General features: G+C 44.1%; 1 protein-coding gene across 22 annotated transcripts in view; it reads right to left on the bottom strand.

The window, feature by feature from the left end:
• Nucleotides 1-12,982, bottom strand: part of SPAG17 (sperm associated antigen 17) — a 140,616-nt gene that overhangs the window by 112,356 nt on the left and 15,278 nt on the right. For all 22 annotated transcript variants that reach the window (XR_015052136.1, XR_015052138.1, XR_015052137.1 and 19 more), the window contains 2 exons: nucleotides 9,799-9,872; nucleotides 9,262-9,462 (listed from right to left, as the gene is read on the bottom strand). Coding sequence is in view for 15 of the 22 variants with exons in the window: in XM_085858729.1 (XP_085714855.1) it covers nucleotides 9,262-9,462; nucleotides 9,799-9,872 (275 nt within the window). In the remaining 7 variants the exon portion in view is untranslated. The remainder of the gene's footprint in view (nucleotides 1-9,261; nucleotides 9,463-9,798; nucleotides 9,873-12,982) is intronic.

Here is a 12,982-nt window from a genome sequence, read left to right as displayed (position 1 = left end):
TATATATATATATATATATATTTCCGGGCCGGGGGGGGTGGGGGTCGGGGAGAAGACCACCAGGGGGGGGGGAAGTTCTATCTCGGGTTCCCACCAGACTCCCCGGAATAGCAGGCCATTGCACACGGATAAGTCCATGACGCGGCGAGTCGCTAGTCGACCGTGAACGCCAATAACTCAACCACGTGACTTAGGGTCCTCCATCTAGTTAATCCAGTTACCTACAAATAACCACGTGATCTAATTACCGGGGGACACGTCCTTGGTACGCCTTTTCCGAACCGGATCACTTTACCAGATCAGATGCAGCCGAGCGACACTGCCAAGGATGTACCGGCTAAAAGGAACGGATTGTTGGGAATAAAGTCCCGGCTAAGTTAGGATACGGACCATGCTGGATCAATGAAAAGAAAAGACGAAAATGAGCTGAGAACATGTCTTCAAAGGATTTATTAACAGGCAGGCGAGGAAAGGTATGTGGCACAGTGAATGTTGTTTATTGTTGTCTGTAGCAGGAATAGGAAGAAAAGTGAAAGGTGTGGCAATATACAAGCAACTTACAAAAGCAGACACAGAGCAGAGTTATCCCGATATAATTATTGTACAATCTTAACTTAAACCAGGACAGGCTCCATGACAAACACAAACACACCGATGAAGAGGAGTTGATGAAGAGAAAAAGGAGAGGAGATGAGGCTAACGGTCTCTGAATACCTTGCAAGATTGCCCAATCGCGCCACCAACACGTTTTGGGGGGGATGTTCCGCTGGACGATACCTACCTGACAGCTGGCGCATCGTCTCTTACTTCGTGCAGCTATTGTCGGTCCAGAGAATGAGACGCGACTGTCGGGCGTAAAGGGAGGGACTTGGGTGGAGTCAGAAGCCAATGGGTGGAGAGAGAGGTGGAGTCTGAAGTAAGTGGGCGGAGAGGGCGTGGGATGGTGAAGAAGGCGGAGTCAGCAGGTGAATTGGTAAAGAAGGGTGGAGAAGTGGTGAAGAAGGTGGAGTCAGCAACGAATGGTTGAAGATGAATTCCAGGCCAGGACGAGCAAGACAATTCGACAGGACTGAGCGAGCAGGAACGATGACACAAGAACGACACTTTAACGACTCAGGAATGAAGACCACTCTGGAACGACACACCAGGAACGACGACGACTCCTGCCATCGCTCCGTGACCCGTCCTTTTATGGATCTGGTGGTGCGGGACGGGGGCGACGACCCAAAGCGATGTCTCGTCACCCGAATCTGGTGCTCTGGTTGGACCCTGGCCAGTTGGACACGTGCCGATCGCCATGACTGGAAGCGGCTCCACTTCACTTCCAGCCAGATGGTTCCAAGATGCGGAATAGTCTCACTCTGAGCACCGTGACATGAATCACCTTGCACCGAACCCCGTGATGTAAATTGCTATACACCGAACCCCGTGCCATGCCCCGGCGACCCGCGGATGGCGCTGGTCAATGTGCCTGCTCCATGGTGCGCCACGCGGCCAGAGCGTTTCTCTGCCTGGTAGCAGCTACACCGAGGCGGAGGTGCAGTAGGATGTCTGCCATCTGCGGGAGACATTTGTTGCCGTCGTGGTGAGCGAAGACCGATGGTGAGATGTTATTGCAACCCAATGTGTAGACCCGACCAAAGATGTGTGTTATTTGTGCCTAGTTCTGCACAATGATAAAGTATCACAGCCGCGCGTGGGTCCACCATTAAGCACGTGGCCAGCGCGCGGGTCCACCTGCCATCGAGCATCGTGTTCGCGGTTATCAAAGACGGTGGGATGTACAGTGCCATCCCTGATCTGTGTCAGGGAATTGAGGGAAAGGATTGGATACAATTATGTATGTCGGGTTAAGTTGAAGAAGAAGATAGATATAATTATTAAATGGAGAAATGGGTGGAAAAGTGTGTGCCGAGTGTGTACTGAAAGTTGCCAGCATTTAGGGTGCCATTTCTTCCCTCTACTCGGTACGTGTTCCGTGCAGCGTGGGCCTCGTGTTGGGTGTGCTTTCTGTCCAGTGGGTGGAAATTACTGCTGCACGTGCGTTTGACAGGCTGTAATTTCTGCAGAGGGGTGCCTGGCATAATGCCTGCTCGGCCTTTGCTGAGGACCCATCTCACAGAAAAGGGTGCACGTGGTTGGGATTTACCTCAGGAATAAGAGTAGAAGAGTAGAAAAAAAAAGAATAGGAATGAGTGCAGAGATTTCATCAAACCTAGCTATGAAGTTCACACAACGCTCGGTCCCGTTGTCCCACTAGCGAGACAAAAGGGAAAGGACTATCTGAACGTATATTAATGGAATAACTGTCTCGGGACCGCTATATGATGGTTGCTATTGCATTGGAGGAATGCGGTTCCCAAAACCGCAACAATATATATATATATATATATATATATATATATATATATATATATATATATATATATATATATATATATATATTGTTACGGCTGTGGAAATTAGCAAACCACCATTCAGGTCCCGTAGGTGAGATATCTCTTAAGTACATGTGTAGTTATCCCCAAACCCGTTGTTTAGAGGGAATAAATGTGATTCATTCGGGCTGCGACGCTTTGAGTCAGTCGTTTTTCTTTCTCTATCTTTTATGTCAAATAAAAACCAACGAGGATGCTCGGTGGGCTTTTCGCGCCATTCTTCTCCGCACTTGGTGTGAGGGGAGAGAAGCAAGGGGAGGGCAGTTGGCCCCCGATTGGTGGATGCGCGGTGTGACGTGGCCAGGGAGGAGGAACGCCCCTCTTCGAGACCTTTCTCGAAGCGCCTCGAAGGGGGGTGGAGCAAAGAACGGGGCAGAGCAACAGGGTGGAGCTCCGAGGATATAAAAGTCGGAGACGGGGAAAGCAGTTTGGTAGATGCTCTTGCTTGATAGATGCTCTTGCTTGGTAGATGCTCTTGCTTGGTAGATGCTCTTGCTTGGTGGATGCTCTTGCTTGATAGATGCTCTTGCTTGGTAGATGCTCTTGCTTGATAGATGCTCTTGCTTGGTAGATGCTCTTGCTTGGTAGATGCTCTTGCTTGGTGGATGCTCTTGCTTCGTGGTTGCTCTCGTCTTCCGGCTCGCTCGTCCTGGTGGCCGCTGGCCGGGTCTTTTGTGGGGCAGTTGTAAGACCCCGCTGGCGGGAAGGAGCGTCCGCCATTCCTCTCTCCCGACTTTGGCCATCCACGTTCCCCCCCCCTCTATCCGCGCTAGGATAGCGCCGAACACTCGGTCTGTGGCGTCGAGTGGCCGACACGTGCAGGCGTGAGGCACGCAGGAGAGGACTCGCCTACCACGCTCGGGCATGGAGTCGCGGCCAGGCGGGACCACGTCGACGGACTCGACACGCTCAGGGAAGTCGCGACTTCCATTTCTTTTGGGTTCTGGGTAAACGTGTGTGTGTGGCGCCAGTCTGGTGAAGTAAAACTGTTTAAGTGTTGCCGTGTGTCGGTCTTAGTCGGTTGTAGCTCTGCGTCGTCATTGCTTTATTGTTTTTCTTCTTACATTTGCTATTTTTGTGCATTATGGTTTGACTGTATATGTGTGCTCTCCGTGTGCTGTGTGAATAAAGTGCTTGCATGTTGAATTGTCCCCCGTTTCGCTGCGTCCTTTCTTTTGTTTGAATCTCCATCTTGCTTCATGTAACGGGTTCGTCGTGGGCTTAATACGCCCGATAATTAATCGGAACCGTCGAGGCCGACGATAACACCACTCGGTTATCCCGATAGTACGGAACGGACCGCTTAAGCGGCCCGTGTCCGGAGTCGACCTGCGGCGAGGTGCGATCGCCCGGTTTACCATCCGCGTGGGTACTTAGGTAGGTCGAGTTTGGCGAACAACCCTATCCCACACGGGTGGCCGATAGGCACGATCGTAGTGAGGCCGAAAGGCCCACCCGTGACTAGCTCCCGGCGTTAGTCCGAGAGGGTCACGACAGAATTGTCCGTCCGGTGGGCGACATGTCGCGATTCGACTCATGTGGCCGATCGCACGCCGGCGGGCGCGAATTCGCAACTATATATATATATATATACATATACATATATATATACATATACATATATATATACATATACATATATATATATATATATATATATATATATATATATATATATATATATATATATATATATATATATATATATATATACATATATATATATATATATATATATATATACATATACATATATATATATATATATATATACATATACATATATATATACATATACATATATATATACATATACATATATATATATATATATATATATATATATATATATATATATATATGTGTTGTTACGAATCTGGAAACCATGCGCACTCAACATTCAGGTCCCAAAGTTAGTTATACCGGTAAGTACGTGTGTAGTCAGGACCCCATCCTTTTGTTTAGCGGGAGGATTAAATGTGTGCGTTGTGACGTCTTTAGTTGGGTTTTACATCCAACGAGCCATCCTAAACCTCCCCATCACGCTCCCTCACCACCTGCTGGCTGCTCGTACCTTGACTTGCCGAGAGGGGGGCCTCGAGGTTCTGGTCCTCGGGCCCCACAAACGATAGTTTTTGTAAGGTGGGCCTTTCAGGGCAGACCCTCTTGCTCTGCGCGAGCGAGGCCACGTGGCCACGTGGAGAATATGAGGTCTCCGAACAGGGGCCACGGCTCCGCCCCAGTAAGGTGCGGCTGTAGGCCAATGAGGGACGGACAGCGAGATGATTCTCGCCAAGGGCCCTCCCCGTGTGGGAGGAGATATATATCATCGAGCAGACTCGGTTGTGTGGTCACTGGCGTTGGCGCTGGGAGATCCAGTACTTGAGTGGTTACAAGTTGGTTGACGGTGGTTGGGCTGGAGAGTGAGTGAACCAGCCTATTCGTGGAGCCTTGGTGGGTCCCGTCCGCGACCCTGATCTCCACCCCGGAGCTCCGATTGCTCCACGTGGCTGCCGCCACAAGCCACGAGTCCCACAGGTGCCCATCCGAACTCTGACCCTCAGCTCGTCTCTCTCATCGGCTGGAGGGTCCAATAAAAACTCCAGGGTTTCTTTTCTTTTTGTGTGTGTGACTGCGTGTGGGCCCATCTATAAGTAGAATTGAGTAAGTACTTTGAATCATTGTAAATTCCTGCTCTGCATATTCGCTTCAAGTCTTGCCTCCTTGTCTTTTATTCTAAATAAGTTATTAGAAATGTTCCCAGCTCGTTTCCGTCCTTTCTTTATTTGGTCCAGCATGGTCTGGGTCTGAGTTTAAACGGGGTTTCATCCCCGATAATCCGTTAATCCCAACCGGCACGGCTTTGGCAGTTTCCGCTCAGCTGCAACCGAACCGGAGTTGGTAGTCGGAACTCTACCGCAGTCGGTTGAGTGACCCGGTTCGATAAAGATGTGCCGAGGGCGTGAATCCCTGGTAGCCAAGACTGCATGGTTATTTTGGTATATTGGGATCTAGACAATTAACCCTACGCAACGTGGTCGAGATATTGGTGTTCACGGTCGATTAATTGACCCACCGGCTTCGGAGTTATCCGGAGTGACGGCCTATAATTCCGGGGAGACCGGTGGGAGACAGCGTAAATTTCCCCACCTAGTGTCGTTTTCGCCATCGACCCCCGGCCCACAACAATATATATCGAAACATGTGGAGTGTGACGAGCACTCCCCCGATCTCCATTGGACATAGTCCTACACCAAAGTGTCACCTCCAACCCAGAGGCCTCAGCCCGGCGACTGTCAAACAGACAAAGATGACATGGTCAACATCAGTTAAACATCAAATGGAGCCACCCATCCGGATTTCGGGCTTATTTGCCCTCATCAGGATGGCATAACGATAAATATATAACCAATAATGACCAGATTCGTCGTTTATACATCAGATACACCTCCTGACTGTTAAGGTGAGCATCACCACGAATTGTGTCTCACACGGTACAACCACATAATCCGCAAAGAACAACCATCCGTCTGCCATCCAGACGATTGTTTTTGGGGTTTTTGTGTACATTATCAAGGCACGTATAAGAGCAAAGACACAAAACATAGAACAAAGGGAGCAGGAGACGGGAGGGGCAGGAGAGGGAAGCACAAAATAGAAGGGAACAGAGACAGTAGGAGATCTGTGGAGAGAGGGATGGGTGGGGTATACAAGATTGACATGGCAAGGACTTTCAGGAGGGAAAGCAGGGAATTTGATGATGGTGGGTTTGGGGGTGGATTAACAGGGATAGAAAAGATCACTGTTTTGTATGAGGGAAGCTAAAAGATGGTGGTGAACAGCTGTTTTGAAGACCTGGAGGGAAGAGTGGGTTTGAAGAGAGTGTGGGAGTTCGATACATGGTGGTTGATATGCATGGCGTGAAAGCATGATGGTGTGGTGTAAATGTGTGGAGTTGTGTGCGTAGAGAGGGAGAGGGGGTCGGGGGGGGGAGAGAGAGAGAGAGAGAGAGAGAGAGAGAGAGAGAGAGAGAGAGAGAGAGAGAGAGAGAGAGAGAGAGAGAGAGAGAAGAGAGACAGACAGACAGACAGACAGAGCATGGGTGTAGTGTGTGTGTGTGTGTGTGTGTGTGTGTGTGTGTGTGTGTGTGTGTGTGTGTGTGTGTGTGTGTGTGTGTGTGTGTGTGTGTGTGTGTGTGTGTGTGTGTGTGTTAATCTTTTCTTTATTTTCCTTTTATATTTTACACAAAGAAAAGGATAAAAAAAAACATCTTATCTTTCCCATTTTCCACAGCACGAAGAATGCAACACACCATGAACACACGTCGAGAAGAACGCACGTAGAACTAGAGGGGGAGCACTCGGTAGAGTGCAAAACCTCCGCCGCCAATACTGCTGGGTCACGTAAGTGAACCTGATTTCCTATTCATTGTAGGTCAAAACGGATCAGACTCTACTGAACCACGATTGAATAAACTAAACTAGATCGACGCGCATGTAGAAATGCCCAAAAAATAAAATCAAAATTTTTTTGAAAAAAAATGCAAAATTTCTGGGGTTTTTTTCTCTAACAAATTTTTTTTGGGGGTTGGAAATCACTTAAACCATGTAGAAATGCAAAAAAAAGTTCAATTTTTCAAATAAAATCAAACATTTTTGAAAAAAAGAAGCAAAATATTTTTTTTTTTTTCTCTAACAAATTTTTTTTTGGGTTGGAAATCACTTAAAACATGTAGAAATGCAAAAACAAAAATTCAAATATTTTTTCAAAATGCCCGCCATGGCGGCCATATTGGACTTTGGACCAAGTCCAAAATCTAATGGCATGATCCTTGGACCATACCTAATCCCCCCACCAAGTTTCGTCGAAATCCGTCCAGGAGTTTTTCCGTAATACTGTTCACAAACAAACAAACAAACAGACAGGGGGGGTGAAAACAGTAACCTCCATCCATCTTCGATGGCGGAGGTTCATAAAATCGGAAAAAATTAAGGAAAGATCGATTTTTTTTCTAACCCAATATAATTAAATACTAGCCTCCTATATTAAAATTAAATTAATTACTTGCCTCCTATTAGTACAGTGCTGGACATGAGGTCTAAATGGCTCTAAAATTCCTTTTTTAACTCTTAAAATTTTGATATTTTATGACGTCATTGAATGTTGCTCTGGATCCAGGTGAGCTTCAGGATGCATGGTCCTATTCTTTAGTCCACGACTGCTGTCTTTCACTTGCAATCATAAACCAGCAACCTATTGGAATGTAAGCAATGGTTTTCTTATCCCCCGTTGGATTTACTTTGGAATGGGGGCTTAAGGATTGGGTCTGTGCGTCCGTCCGTCTTTTCCGCAGCCATATCTCGGATATATGTGGATCAATTTTGTTCAAGCTTGGCCAAAAGACAATACATGATGATATAATACGTACATCAGTTTGTTTCACAATTCAATCAACGATGGCCGACTGGTGGTCATTTTCGTTGTAAAAAAAAAACCCGGTATTGAACACATCCTCAACCATTTCTCGGGCATGCACTTACCGATCTTGTTCTAATTTTTTCATACCTTATACCATGAAGCATCTTTCATGAAAATTAAAAAAAAAAAACTGTGATTACTCTTTTCAATTTCACTCAAAACACCTTAAGTACAGTTTATAAAAACTGATCAGACAGCATTTTTAACTGAATGATAATATGCTATTGTCTTCAGTTATATAATTTGTTTTATACATAAATAAATATTATTACCTCTGCCACCGAAGGTGAAGGTGGTTTTGTTTTGACTCCTTTCTGTCTGTTTGTCTGTTTGTGTACAGGATATCTCAAAAAGTTGTAGACGGATTTGGATGAAACTTGGTGGCCCGGTTCGGAGTTTGACAAGGAAGAACTGATTAGATTTTGGTGAAGATCTGAATCTCGATCCGACTACTAGAATTTTTAAAGTGATTCTTCACCATTGAGAGATAGGGCTCAAAATCGACATAGTACTGTATAGCATGATATTTAAAAAATGTATTGGGCCCGATATCTTCTCGTGGATCAGGCATTGAGTGGCGGAGGTATGCGCTCTACCGTATGTCTCCCACAAAATAAATGAACATTGAATCCTTTCTGTGTGAAATTTGCATTCCCAATCAAAAACATCATACATGTCACGTGACCAACTATCCTACACAATATAACTACATGACTCAGATCATTAATATTCATGACCGAATAACCCAATTGAATTACAATCTTCCATGTCACATGACCACTCAAGTCAGTTGCGCATACACACAAGTCTTGTAAATATAAGCTAGCCCTTTAAACTCCGTCCAACAATATTACTAAAGCCATGGGGGCTATGACATTTTATGTCTTTTTCTCCTTGTTATGTAACTTTTGACCTTTTCACATTCAAAATTTCTATACTGTACCTTTGAAGCGTTAAACAAAGAACACATTCCGATCAGTCATTCTTTACTTGATAAATTTCGCTACTTATAGAATGCAAGCACAATTCACTTCATCAAATGTATAAAGCTAATATAACTTTTCAGATAACTTTTTTTTTAATGATCATTAAAAGAAAGCCTGAAGCATGCCATCTCTCAAATACACATTTATAGAAAGTATTCTAATGGCATATTTACCCATGGACAACTTGGCTATCTCCCTGCTTTATCAACACTAGTTTTTCTTACAATACGAAGCCACTTCAACCCTACAAAATGCCCTTCAAATCCGAGTTAGCAGACCTGAAGATGGGATTAGATTAGCGTTTTATCCTTGCTGTGTTCCCGTTGTCATCTCAATGCTCCTGTGATGCCCCAACTAACCACATGTTTCAGCGGAGTAATGTTTGCCTTGGCCGGAGGGTCCATGTTCACTTTTGTAGTAAGCGCCACATCCTGATCCTTCACCAAACAGTCAGCCAAAGGCTCTTTCTTCTTTGTTGATGAAGGAGCACGTTTTGACTCACTTTTCCATCCTTTCTTATTTTCGGCCTCTTTTTCCTGCTCAGTCTCCTTCACTTGACCCTGCCCGAAAGAAAGAGGGTCAAATACAGCTCGATATTTGACACTCCGGTCTTTCGCGGAACTAACAAAAACAAATCTTCAACCATCAAGATCATGGAACACACCACACGCACTTTCTACAATTCCAAACTCAGTGAGGCTTCATCCGTTAAATCCAATATAAGGAAGTTATTTTGGTTTGAGTTTGAACTATCAAGAACACATGTTTCAAGATCACTACATTTTACGTATGCATTGGCTAAGCTTACACAGACACAGGAAACCACAAAGGCAAGAAGCAATTTGCATTTCAAAGCACAAGTTTTTTTCTGGGTTACGGTGGTGTCAATAACACACCTTGAGGGATTTTGTTCGGATACTTGTGTTGCAAGCCAAATGCTCAAAATTATCGGCCTGAGCTCTCTTCTCACCTGCAGAAACACAACACTGGCGCTCTATAAGATACAAAGGCACCAAGTCTTTCAAAAGTTCACAGCACTCAAGAAAAAGGCATCACTGCCACTTCACAGGATGCAAAGGCACCATTTTTCCACAAAAAGTCCACCACAGAAAAGGTCAGTAGAGTGTGTTAAAAGTGCTCCATTTTGCTCAACCACCAAGTGCTTTTCAGAAGTGTTTTCAACCCATGAAAAACATTTAGGAAACAGTTCGGGTTATGAAGTCACGAGAAACATTCTACATGGGTAGTCGCACGTCTGGTGAAAATTTCGTGTCAATTTGATAAGCGGTTGCAGAGAAAACGGAGAAAATTAGCATGGGTGGATATACTTTTATAAGCATGGACAGACAATCCGAAAACATAATGCCACCGGCGACTTTGTCAGCGGAAGCATAAAAACGAGTTTTTTTGTTAGTTAAAAGCTAGATGTTGTGGTTTTGTGATTAAGCATTAGAAAATGCAGATATATGAACAAGAAAAATTGACGGTTACATGTCATAAGTTTGCTGTAACACTTCGGTAAATTGGAATATAAATTTCTTTATGTAATGGGTTAATCTTGACTGAAGGGGGCAGTATTGTACTGTAAACTGCCTGGTGAGATTTGTGGAGGTGTTGGAAAATCTCAGACGAAAGTTCCAGTATTGATGAGAATCGCTTTCGCTGGAAGGCAAGGGATCGTTCTGTGATACTATATAAATGCTCGGGAGGGATTGTGGAGAGCGTGTGGAACCGATTATAATCGTGTGGAGCCAAATATAATCAGGTTAATTAAAACTTATTAAGATTGTGCATCAGGAAAGAATTTCTTTGAGCTCTTCAATCATCCTGGATGGGTCAGCATACAAGAGAGAACAACGCGACGAGACTCAATCGCTCAACAGCCCTGGTGGACGAGGTGAACTAGCATGAGTTGAGCTGGCAACACAGACACTGGGTGGAAACAACCCAATGCAGGAATCAGAGTTGGACATTGCATTGTATGTAATGGTGAACTTCCTCATTACCTCCACCAACGAAGGTGAAGGAGGTTATGTTTTCACCCCTCCTCTGTCTGTTTGGTTGGTTGTTACTTGCAAAATCGAAGATTTTTCAAGTATATTGGTCAGTTGATTTTGATATTCTGTCTGTCTGTTTGTCGCCTACTGGTCACAATTTTAAACCGATCTTCACGAAACTTCACCACATGGTAGAGTTTGTCAAAAGGAAGAAGCATATTGTTTTTGAGGTCAAATGGTCAACAACTTAGGTGAGATGTCTAAAGTTGTATGCCTGGTGTTAGCTTAATGGTTAGGGTGACGGGTTTTAGGATCCGAGGGTCCTGAGTTCAAATCCCACTCATCTGTTGACTTAATACCAGGTGGGGTTAACTCGGCCTGTCATCCTTCCGAGGTCGGCAAAATGTGTGCCAGCATGCTGGTATACTGTGTTGGAGATGCGACCTATTCAGGATTGTGCTCAATAGCCAAGGAGACTGCTTAAGCAGCATCAACGCTCAGCACAGAGTCTCCTCTCCTCTCCTCTTCTCCTCTAAAATAGTCAATTTTCATCCGATTGCTTGAAATTTGAAGAGGAGGTGCATATCAGGTCACTGAATTCAGCCACCAATTATTTTTGAGGTCAAATTTGTTTCATGGATTTTGCAAGTATCCATGATCGTGCTCTGCACGACGTCTTCTTCTTGCTTGTTTGTTTGTGTGCATATCTCAAAAAGTTGTGGATGCATCTGGAGGAACTTTGGTGGGCAGGTTGGGTGTGTGACAAGACCGAACTGATTAAATTTTGGTGAAGATCCGGATCCGGATCTGACCACTAGAATTTTTAAAGTGATTCTTCACCATTGAGAGACAGGGCCCAAAATGATATATAGCATGATATCTCAAAAAGTTGTGGACGGATTCGGATGAAAGTTAGTGGACACGTTGGGTGTGTGATGAGGAGGAATTGCTTCAGTTTTGGTGAAGATCCGAATCTGGATCTCGATACGAGCATTATTTAATTTTTCAAGTGATGTTTTTTTCAGCATTGAGAGATAGGGCTCTAAACAATATATAGTATGATATTTAAAAAATGTATTGGGCCTGATATGTTCTTGTGGATCAGGCATTGCATGGCGGAGGTATGCGCTGTACCGCGTGCCCTTCTAGTTTGACTTTGTATCCGTTTATTTGAAATACAACTTTCAAAAACGTGTATTTACATATATGTATGTATATATATATATATATATATATATATATATATATATATATATATATATATATATATATGTATGTATACTGTAAATACATGTCCAAGAGATAGTTGAGGACGTGTTCATACCGGGTTTTTTACAATGAAAATGGGCGACTATGTACCATTCGGCCATCTTTGATCAGATCACAAAATTAAGTAAGATGTATGTGTATGCCATCATGTATTCTGCTTTTGCCAAGATTAAATGAAATCGGACAATGCATGTCTGAGAAATATTTGGGGAAAATTTTAAGTTACGAAATGACTGCCAGTCGGCCATCTTGGATCTGATCTCGAAAAAAAATGATGTATTTTTGTAAGCCATCTGTTTTATCTGTTTGCGAAGTTTGAACAAGATCGGAAAAATGCATGTACGAGAAATGGTTGAGAACGTGTTAAATATCGGGTTTTTACACCTAAATTGGCTGCCAATCAGCCATCTTTCATCAAATCGCGAAACAAAATGATGTGCATATGTACTGTATACTTCCATCTATTGTTTTTGTTCCAAGTTTGAACAAAATCAGTCCGCACATGTCCGAGATATGGTTGCGGACAGACTGACGCATGAACAGACGAGACCCAATCCATAAACCCCCCCCCCGTTTCGAATTAAGTCCAACGGGGGTTAATAACAGAAAGGAGCAATGTTGTGCGGTTATTACCTTCGCATTCTGCGAAAGGTTATGTTTTGGTCGGCGTGTATTTATTTATTTATTTATTTATTTGTTTGTAATCTTGTGATTCGTATAACTCAAAAAGTATTAAACCGAATTGCATGAAATTTGGTGGGATGATTGGTTATTAGCCAGGAAGCATTCGATTAGATTTTGGGATCGTTCAGGT

The sequence above is a fragment of the Eptatretus burgeri genome, chromosome 16 (genome assembly GCF_056783735.1).
Source record: "Eptatretus burgeri isolate ZD-2024b chromosome 16, Ebu_testis_v1, whole genome shotgun sequence".
NCBI classification, from domain to species: domain Eukaryota; kingdom Metazoa; phylum Chordata; class Myxini; order Myxiniformes; family Myxinidae; genus Eptatretus; species Eptatretus burgeri.
The sequence above is the reverse complement of the archived record's forward strand: the minus strand, read 5'-3'. Positions and strand labels throughout refer to the sequence as shown.